Source organism: Trachurus trachurus, assembly GCF_905171665.1.
Source record: "Trachurus trachurus genome assembly, chromosome: 8".
Taxonomy (NCBI): Eukaryota; Metazoa; Chordata; class Actinopteri; order Carangiformes; family Carangidae; genus Trachurus; species Trachurus trachurus.
This window is the reverse complement of record NC_139905.1, coordinates 23,475,675-23,488,795: the sequence shown is the minus strand read 5'-3', so window position 1 is coordinate 23,488,795 and position 13,121 is coordinate 23,475,675. Positions and strand designations below refer to the sequence as shown.

Genomic DNA, 13,121 nt, shown 5'->3' with positions numbered 1-13,121 from the left:
AGAACAAACAAAAAATCTTGTCAAGTTCAGCTGGTCCACCAAACAATAAGATCCAGTATTTAGCGTTTTTGATCACCAAGTGAAGTACAGCTCAGTTCATGTTGGATTCATTTATTTTCAAACTGGTTACAAAACAAAGGAAACAACTCGGCAGTAACAAAAGAAAACCACTTGGTCATAGCCAACTAAAGCTTCTGTCGTACAAAGTAGTTTAAATAAAAACGCAGCACTAGCTTACCTCAGTCATCTATAGACCAGCTAAAGAAATTCCAGAAATTAACAAATATTCTCTTTAAAAAAAAAAGTGTATATAACTATGGTTATATCAGTTTGATACTGTGTACAATTGATAGCCTACTGCTAATACAAAGTGTGGATGAGCAGATTTGCATTCTCCTCAACATTTCTTGCTACAACATACTACACTCTCCTTCACCTGTACCCTTTTGAAGCACTTTGTGTTCTCACAGCTTGACTTTTCACTCACAAAATAAGTCAACCACCAGTGACTCAAAGCATGCCTTAAAAAAAGAATATCATGTGTGATCTTCAAGCCTAATTTTGACAGTGTACATACAAAATAAACCTTTATGTATAAAAAGCTGTCTGAGTAGAAAAAGAGGCAGGGCATAATTCATGTTAAAAAAAAAACAGCTATTACAAACAAGTCTGCACTGACATGTACACATGCGTGTGGAAATTATAGTTTTTACTTTTGATTTAATTTTCACCATTCTCCTGTTTTAGCCAGTCCAGCTCGGCAATTTGGATGAGAATGATAACATTTGGCCTAATACCAGTAAGCCTAATAACACATGGGCCTAATCTGGCCTCCTTGGAGACTCCATGTAATCTTGGTATGATCATCCAACCCTAAATGTTAATCTTCTGTAGATAGTTGACATATTTATTCAAAGATAGTTTGAACTTTGAATATACAGTCCACACTCCTTATCTCTCCTCTATTGCAGCCTATCCAGTTCGACCCATGCTACTGCCCTCTGCTGGTTGTCTATGGCTTTGTGAATGGCTGTCAGCAGCTCATCGGTGCAGCTCCAGGTGTTGGGCTCCAAGGTGTAGTAGAGCATGGGCAGAGTCTCCAGCTGCAGCTCCTCGGCCTGGCACACTTCCTCCATAACGCTGTCCTCCCCACAGCGTGGAAAAAACTTCCTGTTATAAAAAAAACAGGTAAGAACATACCACAAACTGCAAATGAAGTAGAATTTTATTTGATTATGGTTTATTTTAACACACATCATGCATTGTGTGATGTCCATAGTTAATTTGTATGAATCTGAGTAAAGTGCCATTATGCAGATATAATCTAATGCATACAAAGTGTAGCACTGAATTTACTGTAGCCTACTTGTTGAGCAAATAAATGTGCACCTACCTCAACTTCTTGTGTTTTTTGTTCTTTGGGCGGATATGGATGACAATTGGGTAAATCCCCTGTCTCAATAAGCCTTCAACACTGGCCAGTCCCAGCTCCAGGAGACAGTGCTTGTCCTAGACATTGATAAAATGATGCACACAGCTATGAGTGGTTATTGATTGAACCAACAACCATCCTAATTACATGTCCTTAAAGGAGAACCGATTGATGAGGTCAAACTCAGCATTAGCAAGATCAAACTGTGTGTGTTTGTGGAACAACGAGATATAACTTTTGGAGGTATTTTGTTATTACTTGGCTAATGATGTCCTGTATTGACTGCAGCCGTATGCCCAGAGCCTGCTCTGGAGTGCAGGAGTCCAACAAGAACACACTCTTGTCCCGTCTCTCTGAAGCCTGGATCGGTTCTGCAGAACAAAGGAAACATGTATCATATGTCAAGAGGAATCATCAACTCTTTGCGTTCATTGCGTTTGTTTTCATGTGTGTGAATGAGGGTGTGTACCTGCCGTGCACATACCTGGTGGACAGGTGTTGAAGTTCAAACCAGACTCTGCAGGTTGCAGCAGTCTCTCTATGAGACCACGGGAGAGGAGAGAGGGGGAGAAAATGACCGGTCGCTTCGTCTGAACCTGAACTGGCTGCACTAAACTGTAAGGGATGAGGTGCTCCTCATGACCTGAGGAGACAGGTACACATAGAGGTACACACATTAATGTACAAATACACAGACAGAAAACTAACACCTTTATATATATATATTAAAAAAAACTATTTATCACACAGATTCAGCGTTGCATTCTGAAAACACTATGACTGGATCTTACGTTTGCTGAGCGTGTAAAGGACCGGCTGTGTGGAACCAATCCCACGGCCATTGGGATCCACCGCCTTGACCAGTCGTACACGGTTGGATGATTTCTTCAAGAACTGCATATAGGAACATGGATAAAAATAAATACCCATTAGTTTTGTTAACTGGTGTTACCAGTTCTGTAATATCAATATCAGTAGATTTACAACCTTCTTCTTGAAGTCCTTTTGATCCAAGGCCATTTTTCGTAGCCTTACAAGTAACAATTGTTGTGCCCTGAAAAAAGGTCAAATCAGGTTGTTTACAATCATAATTCTGTATGATTAAAATAAATACACACGATTCAGAGCTGCTGTGAAAAGCCCTCATTGACCAGAATTAAAAATACCGTCTAAAACAAACCAGGAAATCAAACTGGTTACCTGTTGTAGTTGGGCATGGTTCCTGCCTGCTGGGGCTTGGCTGTGAGTGGGTCCACAAGGGAACAGCGCCAGTGGTATTTTCCATTGTATTTTGTGTCTGTGACATGTATAATGTCATCACAGGACACACCCAGAGATGGTGGGTCGCCATGGGGCTCCATATTAAGATTGACACGCACATAGAAAGAGTCGGCCCCCATGAAGTTGGGCGACAGGAGCTGGGAGCAAAGCTGTGAATACGCTGACAACGAGAAACAGAGGAAGAGACAGCTTAGTCTCACGACATCAAGACATGAATCCATCCAACGTTTCGTGTCATTGTGAGAGTTTTCATTAATTTTTCATATCTCTTAGATAACAGACTCACCCTCTGGGTTGCTCTGGTGTTTGAGTGTTGAAGGCTCCGTCCACCACTGCAGAGAAAAGTGGGCTACCTCAGCAGTGCACTGTCCCAGCTGGATGTTGCCTCCACCAAACAGAACCCGCTCCAGCTGGACAACATGAATCCAAAGCTGAATGTTATGTTACAGTCTTATGTTCTCACACCACATCAGTCTTTTTCCTTGTCTTATTCTTGATTTCATGTCCACTTTTTTGCAGCCCTGGAGCTTTGGAATACAAATATGAGCATGAGCTGAAGCATACCTAACTTTTGTGCAGCACATATTCAATCAGATATGATTTATTCACCACGCAGAGAGACATACCTCCAGCAGCTCGCTGCCCTCCCTCAGTCCACACTGTTCTGCTGGGGAACCAATTCTCACGTGGCTCACAAAGATCCCTGTTCGGTTTCCTCCGACTACTGTGATATCATCAGCCAGACTGGTTCTTCCGTGCTTTGGTAAGGCAGGGGGACTTGAAGATGGGGAGGAGGGGGAGGAGGGTACCCTGAGAGATGGGAAAGATGGTCAGCCATGTGATGCAAATCTTACAAATGGGATTATTGATATTAAATGACATTTCTATTATTCTAAATATGCTATAAAATACATTGTGGTTGTGTATTGATACTTTAAGAAATACGATTCTGCAATCATGTAATAATCTTAAAAGATTCATTGTTGCACCAATATTCACACCATGGCCCATGGGGTTAAATTGATCCTCTAATGTCACGTTACATTAATATCTATTAAGCAGGACAAGTCAGTGTTATAAAGCAGTACCTGGGAACACTTGGGTTGGGTTGGTGTGAAGAGACTGCAGACAGGTTGACCAGGTCAGGGGGGAAGAGATGAGAGTGTAGGGAGGTCCAGGAATCCCACAAAGAAAGTTCAGTGGGCTCTCCTTAAAACACAACCCAGAGCCCCATAAATTAAGAATAACACGAGAATGCAAAACCTGACTGTGTTATTGTACTTTGATAGCAAATGACTGAAAACAAAAGACAAAAGCAGATCAAAGTGAATCATCGTTGTACTCATTTGTTTGCAGAGTAGATAGCGATGGTTGTTCATGCAAATCCTGACAGAACCAAATGTAGCCTACCTGTGATATTATCATTTTCATCACTGCCCCAGGAGTCCTGGTCAAACCTTTAAAGAGCAGAAAAAAAGAGATGTTAATCAATTGTTACAAAGGTAATAAAGAAATTAGTAAGATAAAAAAGAGTGCGGTTACATGGGCCTGATAAAACTCACTCTGTGTTGACACGTCGGTTGATGGAGTTCATACAAGGAGGGAAGGGAAATGTAGAGAGCCGGTTTATTTCTTTTTCATTGTCTTCTGTCTGAGGGAAAAGAGGTGAACAAAAAGGCACAATTTGTGACTCTTCTTTCTTTCTTTCTTTCTTTCTTTCTTTCTTTCTTTCTTTCTTTCTTTCTTTCTCTTTTGTTCAAGCAGTTTTAGTGAGCAGGGCTGAGTTGCTATTACTTACTGGACACAGGAGATTCTCCTCTGAATTAGAACAAGAATCTGTGAAGGAGCAGAAACATTGTTCAGACAAGTAGTCTAAATTGTGCTCAAGTATTTTCCTTTGTATTGCAAAACCCAAGAATCATCTTCCAGCTGTCAGTGCACAGGACTCACCCTCTGAGTTTTCATGGGCTTGGCCTCTAGAGGGCGTCTGTTGAAAAGAAAAGCAGAAAAGACAAGTTAGCATGGTGCGACCTCACAGCTAATTGTGCAGGTGCTAACATGCCAAGAGTTGCATAAGAATTGTATTACAACATCTCTAAAACAATAATAAGATCCAAGTCTGGTTGAAGAAATGCTCTTTGCAGTCCAAAAGCTGCATTCCTTGCATAGCATAAACAAAACCAGAGAAAACACATTTGCTCGGCCTCTAAACAGCTGTGTTGAGTGAAAATGAGCCCTTACAGTAAACAAAGTGGCTCCACAGTCCACAACATAAACAGCAGGTAGGCTACAGCTGCTGTGATTGACAGCAGCAGCACATTCCTATGGAGAGGACTACAACCCCTGATTTAATTTAATTGAAACATTACACTGTTATCGTATTGTGTCATCCACTGAGATTAAAGCCGGCTCCGACCTTTCTTAGCACCAGCCGGTTGTTGTTGGGCCGGGGGCTCAGCTCCAGGTCGAGGGAACAGCACGGGCCGTAGCACTGGTCCTCACTGCACAGAGACAGGCAGGACTGGGGAGCAGACATAGAAAATGATATAGTATGTTATGGTAATGTTGTGTGGTTGCAGTGGACGGTCAGTGCTGCGGCCCCGACTTGCTGTATCCCCATGTTAACTCACACAGTGCAGACAGGGGCTGCTCTGCTCCCTCTGCTCCTGGTTTCGCTCTCTCTCTCTCTCCAGGTCCCTCTGCTGCTGCTCCAGGTTGACCTGCAGCTCCGCAATGCGTTTACGCAGGCGGCTCTTGTCCAGCAGACAGTCAGTGTACTCCAACTGCAGGCTGTCTCGACTACGCAAAGCCTGGTCAAAAAAAAGGTGAAAACGGAAACAAAGGAGGGAAGTTTGCATGGTGTAAAAACTGTCGAAGGCTGGGTGGAAGGAGTATAGATAGACATCCACTGACCTGGTCTCTCTCCTTTTCCAGTTCCATGACCTGGTTGAAATAGGACATGCACCTCTTCTGGTCAGTCTCCCAGTCCAGCTGGAGAGTCTTCACCTTCAGCTGCAGCTGCTCACACTGCGACTCCAGCTGCAAACACACAGCACAGTCAGTATTCAGAGGCAGAAAATTCAGATTGATGGCAGAACAAAGAACAACAATGCAAATTAAGCAAATTAAAACCAGATTTAGTGTGAAATGATGAGTGACAACTGTTCACCTTGTCCCTGTGCTCCTCGATGCTCTGTTGTTCTCTTTGTAGTCTGGTGATGATGTCACAGAGCTCCTGTCTCTGCTCTGAAGCCTCCCTGCGGTCATGCTGCAGCATCTCCATTAGAGCCTGACGTGGAGAACAGACACAACATTTTTTACATCATAAAACACATCAAAAACAGATAATAAAAACTCTTGAGGTACAAATTGCAAGAAGAAAAAAGCATTGCAGAAATTCAGATACAATAGAATCAAAAACATACTTTGACTCCAGTGGCAGGAACTGAGTCGCCCCTCTGAGGTTCGGTCCTCTCAGGTTTCTGAAACTCGCCGTGGTGCGGTGGCTTCTTTGGTAAAGCAGAACCATTTGCTCCATTTGAGAGCAAACTGTTTCTTTTAGCCGGTGTAGTTTTCTCTGGATCTCTGACTGTTGTCTGCTGCTCTGTCTCTGTCAACCTGGACTTCAGCTCCTCCACCTGTTTGGAGACAGAGAAAAGCAGCCATAAACACACATATCCTGTCATTTCACAAAGTAGGTTTTTGCTTTTCTACACCTGGCATTTGTTGCACTGCTGTAAAGCCTGTTAAAATTCAGTAACATGGCTTAGCTACATGCTGTGTATCAACAATAAGGCTACTCTTTAAGGATAGAATCAACAAAAAAATATTTCGCAACCAGGTGGTTCATATCTCCGGGGCATGGTCGACATGTTGTGACAGAGCATGGAATAGATAAAAACACAGGCTGATTACATCTGCACGGCTGGAGTGAGCTGCTTTCCTGAGGTCTGATGTTGAAGTTGCATGCCCGCTGAAGCAGTTTCACTTCAGCTGCCTCAGGCACAATTTTTTTCCACCATATCACGCTATCAAACAAAACATTTATTTTCCTTAGCACTGAAACCTAAACATGTCCTTAAAATAGCCCTGCATGTCTCTGCATAGAAAGTGATCGAAACTGTTTTCCTGGCATACATACCTTTGTGTTATATAAAGTTTTATGGTTGCCATGGAGCACTTACAACAGCACCTTCAGTGAACAAATTGAGGGACTTGGTGCAAGGAGATCACTATTAAATCACAAGCTGAGCCCATAGCGACATCACCATCTCTGCAGCAAGTAAACAGCAGCTTTTATACTCTGGTGACTCATGCTCTCACTTCCTGCTTCCCATCGAGGGGCCTCCAACTGCTTCAGTGAAGTTTCTCAGGTTGTGGTATTGTTGGACAACTCGCAGGTATCAATATCTCTTAGTTAAATGAGTTATAAGCACGGCAGTGATCTCAAAAACATCCCTCTGTAATTCACCTGAGGTGGAACTCCTGTTTTTACCCACACTGCACCTACTGTAAGTGACTTACCTGCCTCAGTAGTTCCCTCTCTCGGGAGGAGGCCTGGCCTTGCTCCTCCAAGGCCCTGGAGTACTTCACCGCCTGCTCCAGGTGTCTGTCCTTCAGCTTACCCAGCTCTCGGCTGGCCAGCTCACAGTCCTGACGCAGCCTTCACATCACAAAGTTACCAGATGACACAGTCTTAATGTTTCTCAATGACTCAGTTTTGTGTAATAACTGCTAAAAAAAAGAAAGACTAAAAGCAAAATAGATCTATTAATTGTTGTTGCTGATGAGTTTGAATTCAGTCACTGAAGCTGGGTGATGGAAGACTATTATTTATCATACATTATTACTACGACAAGTCAGACCGACCTCTCCAGCTGCAGTCTGTCGTGACGTAACTCCTGCGCCTTACGCTCAGCTCGGCTGCGCTCCTCCTCCGCCATCCGACAGCGCTGAGACAGACGGCGCTCACACATGCGGCTGTTTCGAAGCTGCTCCCTCAGTTTCCGCACCTCCAGGAGCAGAAACTGGGTCAAACCCTCTGGACCTTCCTCATCTGTTTGTAGTGAGGGAGGGGGGGGAGGGGGGGGAGAAACAGGTGGATGTGATGAGGTCATGAGGGCTGCTGGTCAGTGTACGGAGATGGTCAAGTCACAAAGCAGAGAGGCTTGTTTTTAATGTGTGAGGAGACAAAGCAGGTGTAGCATGTACCTGTGTGACCTGTGAATCACTGTGAATTGTGTTTGTTTAACGTGGCTGGCCAGCAGTCATTAAGACATCACAAAAGCTCAAGAATTGTGCATCAGGGGCGGTGTTTAGCTCAGTAGGTAGAGCAGCCGTCACTGCAGGTGGCCCTGGTTCAGATCCCGCATCGAGTGGCCCTTTCCTGCATGTCCCCCCACTGCCTCCCCATTTCCTTTCTCTCTATCGACGGTGCTTTCCATTAAAGGCGAAAAAGCCCCCAAAAAATAAATATATAAAATAATTTTGTGTTCAGTTTTGCAGAGAGATCTACGTTTTTCAGCTCTGTTTGCTCACTGTGTGGCCTTTTACTGACATTTGAACATCTTTTGTGTTTATCATGGGCCATTAACCTCACACAATCTTCCTTGTAGATACCTGTCCCAAAGATGACTGTGCATTTATCGTTACCGGTTAATTAATGATTTCAGTCTTTGGTTTCTACCATGATTTCTACTATTGGTTGTATTTTCTGATGTCTGCTTTTTCGGTTTCACTGTTTTAACAGGCGTAGCCTACTTGTAATTCTGCTATACAGCTGAGCTGATTGCTGATTGACGCTTTGCTTCTCTTCTCCGTCATTTACTGCTGTGTTTTGTCACTTTGAAACTCTGTTCTGAAAAGTGAGATATAAATAAAGCTTTTTTTTATGAAACCCAGCAAGCGGAATTGAAACAGCATCTTTTTCCAATTAATGAGTAAATATGTATCTTCTCATACCACTGTAATGGGCTCTTAATAGGCTTTTTTTCCACAGCAGCTGTTTTGCCTGCTTACCCAGTATGAGGGAGCAGCGCTGTGTGGCCTGCTCTCCGGTCAGCTGTGTGTACTGCTCAGGGTGGTAAAACTCAAGCGCCTCCATGAAGGCCTGAAGACCTCGCTGGCCCTGAACACGCAGAATGTCCAGCAAACGACCTGATCGACAAAAGAGAAAGAAAAACATGCTCAGAAATGCTGTAATGAACAACAGGGACGATGTCCACAAGAAAAGCAACAAAGTGATGCATGCTCATGTAAACTATCACAACTGAAATATTGGAACCACAAAAATGCTACCTCTTTGATGTGAGCGTCATTAGCCCCTGTGGTTATACAGGTATTTCAAACATGAACATGATGAATGACCGGCTCTAGCATGAGCTAACTCAGTGACCATGAAACAACAATATTTGCTCAGTATTGGACCAGGTGCTCATCCTCATCCCGTCTTTACTTGCAACATCTGCCCTTCATCTTTATCTTCTCTCTGTCCGCCTTCACACTCCCCTTTACTTAGCAATGCCTTTCATCTCACTCTCTGCCCGTTTCTCTCACTGCAACATTTATCTTTACCACGTGTTCCTCTCAGCCAACAACCCGCAGGATAATCATTTGCACATCATGTTTCTTCTCTCTTCGCAAATGAAACACACGGTGTATTCTGTGCAACCAATCAACCAAGCATCCTGTAAGATTGTAGAGTTTCCTGTCATCCAATCAGTATATCTCAGTAAAAACCACATCGCCTGCACAATGTTGATTGATTTTGCATGTGGATTTTGTTATATCTTGTAATCTCTTATTCCCTTACTATAATATTTTTCTGCACATCTTTGTTGTAAATAGTTGATTTTAACCCCTTGTGGCACTTTTCTATTTTACGTATCTACATATTCTACCTTGTTTGTTTTAATTACCTTCCTACAATGTTAACTGTTCTACTTCCTTATTATGTGAAAATCTACTTTACAATAAACCAGATTATGTTCCTTTTACTAATTCAAAGGATGCCAAAATAAATATTCACAATTCCTGGTTGCGGTGGAGACATGTGCGTACAGATAACTCTCCAAGGAAAATGTCTATCATTATTATCAGGCAAGTTCGGGAGTGTTTCTGTTTGGTTTTTAATCTGAGATCATTATATTCCCAGAGGGTGTCAGTCACACTTGATCTAAAAGTATGTGTATTTATTATGTGTTGGTGTGTGTTAAAAACTCAAAAGATGAGCCAAACCAGCAGGCCAAGCTACTCTGGCTGCTCTGATTTACTGAATGAATGAATCCTTCCTCCTCTCACCGGCCTTGCTGATGCGCAGCGGATACTGCGTGGAGTTGAGCACCTCATCTTCATCCTGTTCATCGATGACCTTGCACTGCCGCAGGTACGGGGTGAGTTTGGCCGGGTTTAGGATACGCGTGAGCTTGTGTCTCACTCCTTCCACGCGATCCCACAGCTCCTCACAACGCTCCTCTGTCCAGGGAGGAGAAGATCTCACCTCCTCCGGGGCTGTGTCCTCCTCCTCTGCCCAACCCAAAACACCTGTTCAAGACATTTCAATCAGAGTACAGTCAGCAGAGTTGATAGGAAATCCTAAGAATAACAGTGTTATACTTGACATAGATACTCCATCGTGTCCTGGGCCTCCCTGGTGGGACATGCCCAGAACAACTCCCCAGAGAGGAGTCCAGGAGCACCTGAGGACCTCAGCTGGCTCCTTTCAATGTGGAGGAGCATAATTGATCCTAATTAAGCTTCATTTCCTCAAGATGTACTATCTGTTGCTATGAGTCATGTCTTGTCCATGTGACATTTCAACCCTAAAGATTAAATTTAGAGACATATCCTGTCCAAGACTAAATATTGTTCCCCATGGAGATTTTCACTGGAATTTGTTTTTGTCTCACTGTGCTTATCTGTGTATCTGATCTGACTGTTGGCCATCAAAAGTGGGTCATGTTACTTCCATGATAATTTCATGATTTCGTAACTCTCTATTTTCAGACTTTATGACATTTTGTTGGTGATCCTCTTTGTCCAACAGCGAGTGCCTTTATCATAAAAGACATTCTTATGGATGCATAAAGGATTACTTTAGGCTGATGAACTGCATAGTGGAGGAATGAGATGAGTGTTCCTTACTGGAAATCTTCCCAGACATGCTGAGAGGGATTTACTCCCTACGACACATGAGTCTGACAGATGAACAGTTGACTTGAAGCCAACGTTCTGACAGACAGGTTGGAGGTGTTGCGACTCACGTACCATGATGGAACATGAACTCAATAGTCAGAGTGGGTTCATATAACAGTGGTTTTAGACTCTGTTTAACTGTGATAGAGCAAAGGGTCTGCTATTATGAGGGTCATAAACTCGAAAGAGACACACACACTTTGAGTGGGTCAGAGTGCAGGAATGAAAATACTGGCATGACTCATGTTGCACACCTAAAAACACACCAGGGGACCACAGACAAAGGCTTTCTCAGCCCCATTCACTGCACACTGTAGGAGACACAGAGAAAGTGAAAAAAATAAACTAATTAGAACTAATGGTAGTTGAAAAAACACACCAACTAAATGGAATAGTGATACTAACAACAAAATGCTGATGCCATTATCAATAATGTGTTGGAGAGACGGTTTTTCCCAGCTTTTCAGATCCAGCGAGGAATTGCTGAAACTAACTATAACAACACCAGCCCCCCAAAGCCGTGTTGATCTACAGGAGGAATCCAGCGTCTCCTCTTTTGTTGGTTGAACAAATGTAGTGGCTCTGCTAAAATTACAGACAGGTCAGGTCACCAGTTTCCTATCCATCTCACTGCAGCTGAAATTAGCAGCGTGCATTTCCTCCCATGTTATGATGCTTATTCTCTGTATGTAAAGACGTAACTCTGGGCCCCTGGTAGGAAACTAAATTAATTCAATTCTAAGGAAAAGCATATAGTAATGGATTAATGGATGTGACCCTTCAAGTTTTTACCCTCTCTGCTGTTACACATTCAAGTTATTTACCAACACTGAGAGTGAGTGAGTGTGTGCTGCTCTGTGCAGCTGATCAGCACTACACAGCAACCAGGCAGGTCGGCACAGGTCTGGATGCTCTGGAATCTGTGCCATTACTCATAAACAGTCTGTTGAGACATTGTTCTGATGTGATTATCTCTCATCTTCTGCAGCTCACATATAACGTAATCCCAAAGACTCAGAAACTGAAAAATTATGGACCATAATCCATATTCTTAGAAGTAAAGTTAAATTTAAACTGTAAGAATTAAATAAGATAAACAATAAAATATGAAGTGCAAAATAGAGAGCTTGCTTTCTATTTAGAGGAAATCATAAAGACATAAAACTTTACATGTGTTATCTCCTGGTAAGATGATGGTATATTTAGATCTTAAAAAAGAAGACCACGATTAATCACTTCTTCATCAGAATTTCTCAGATGTGTCTGTGATGTGTAGGCCTATCAAATTTTCTTTAAAAAGATACAAACAAAAAGATTTTAAAAATTAAGATACGTTGTTTTACAAATTACTGTGTTAATTTGGAAAAAAGACTCTTTTTTTTTAGAGGAATGTCTCGAATCATGGTGTAGATATAATAACATGATAAACAGCTGAATCCAGTGGGTACACTACATGCCCCATTGTAGAACACACCGGCACACGGACACACGTATCACTGATAATCGATGATCAATAATAGGCTACAGCACAGACCTGTTGCTATGTGAGGATAATATTGAACCGCTGCAAGTCTGCCAATCACTTCCTGCCGGTGAGACGTTATAGAAGATGATTTGAAATGTTGACTTACCGCTCATGTCTTCAACCTGCGGATGAGAACAAGTGGGTAAATCAAGTCAAGTCCTCCTCCTCATCCCATTCAAGTCCGGAAACCAGCCAGGAGTGAAACCAAAGAGGGAGGTCAGAGAGTTGGGGGGAGCGCGTATATGCACAGCTCCTCCTTTTTTACGCACACCTTGGCACGCTCTGCTCCTACTTCGGTCAACAACCACAACCAGCCAATAGACTTTAGGCAAACAATTCCCGCTACCTAATGACTCACAATTGGCAATGGATTTACTCTATTTACCTCGGACTGCTGATAAGATTGGATGAAGAGATACGTGACCCATAATGTCGGCACAGAGGAGGCTTTCAGCACTAGATGGCGCTTTCAGCTCATTCCCCTGTGGCCCCCAGTCTCAAGATTATAGCGTCAGTCATGTCACCATGGCTGAACATCCAGTGAGTCTAAAAAAAAAAACTGATAAAAGCTCATTTCGGACTGGTCCCACAAACTGTGAATTATCTAATTAAGGCTGGACACAGATATATCTTTAAGAAAACATGACTCATTAACACTGTGACTCACACTTACCATACACTTCCATGAGC

General features: G+C 42.8%; 1 protein-coding gene across 1 annotated transcript; it reads right to left on the bottom strand.

Moving 5' to 3' along the window:
• Nucleotides 1-133: 133 nt before the first annotated feature.
• LOC310990314 (caspase recruitment domain-containing protein 11) lies at nucleotides 134-12,616 on the bottom strand. The gene is made up of 24 exons (XM_083977651.1): nucleotides 12,538-12,616; nucleotides 10,013-10,255; nucleotides 8,732-8,869; nucleotides 7,583-7,769; nucleotides 7,238-7,376; nucleotides 6,139-6,351; nucleotides 5,883-6,002; nucleotides 5,627-5,752; nucleotides 5,344-5,523; nucleotides 5,130-5,234; nucleotides 4,664-4,700; nucleotides 4,512-4,549; nucleotides 4,276-4,364; nucleotides 4,124-4,170; nucleotides 3,802-3,922; nucleotides 3,340-3,523; nucleotides 3,000-3,123; nucleotides 2,633-2,873; nucleotides 2,420-2,486; nucleotides 2,224-2,326; nucleotides 1,917-2,075; nucleotides 1,691-1,803; nucleotides 1,394-1,509; nucleotides 134-1,170 (listed from the first exon to the last, which is right to left on the bottom strand). The coding sequence occupies exons 1-24, from the start codon at nucleotides 12,542-12,544 to the stop codon at nucleotides 963-965; spliced, it is 3,105 nt and encodes a 1,034-aa protein (XP_083833777.1). The 5' UTR covers nucleotides 12,545-12,616; the 3' UTR covers nucleotides 134-962.
• Between the last annotated feature and the right edge of the window lie 505 nt (nucleotides 12,617-13,121).

Bases quoted from the DNA above. Each gene is read 5' to 3' on its own strand.
- LOC310990314 (XM_083977651.1), bottom strand. The intron at 1,804-1,916 runs GTATGTGCACGG...TTTGTTCTGCAG, and splicing joins CTTCAACACCTGTCCACCAG to AACCGATCCAGGCTTCAGAG. The intron at 1,510-1,690 runs GTAATAACAAAA...ATCAATGTCTAG, and splicing joins TACAGGACATCATTAGCCAA to GACAAGCACTGTCTCCTGGA.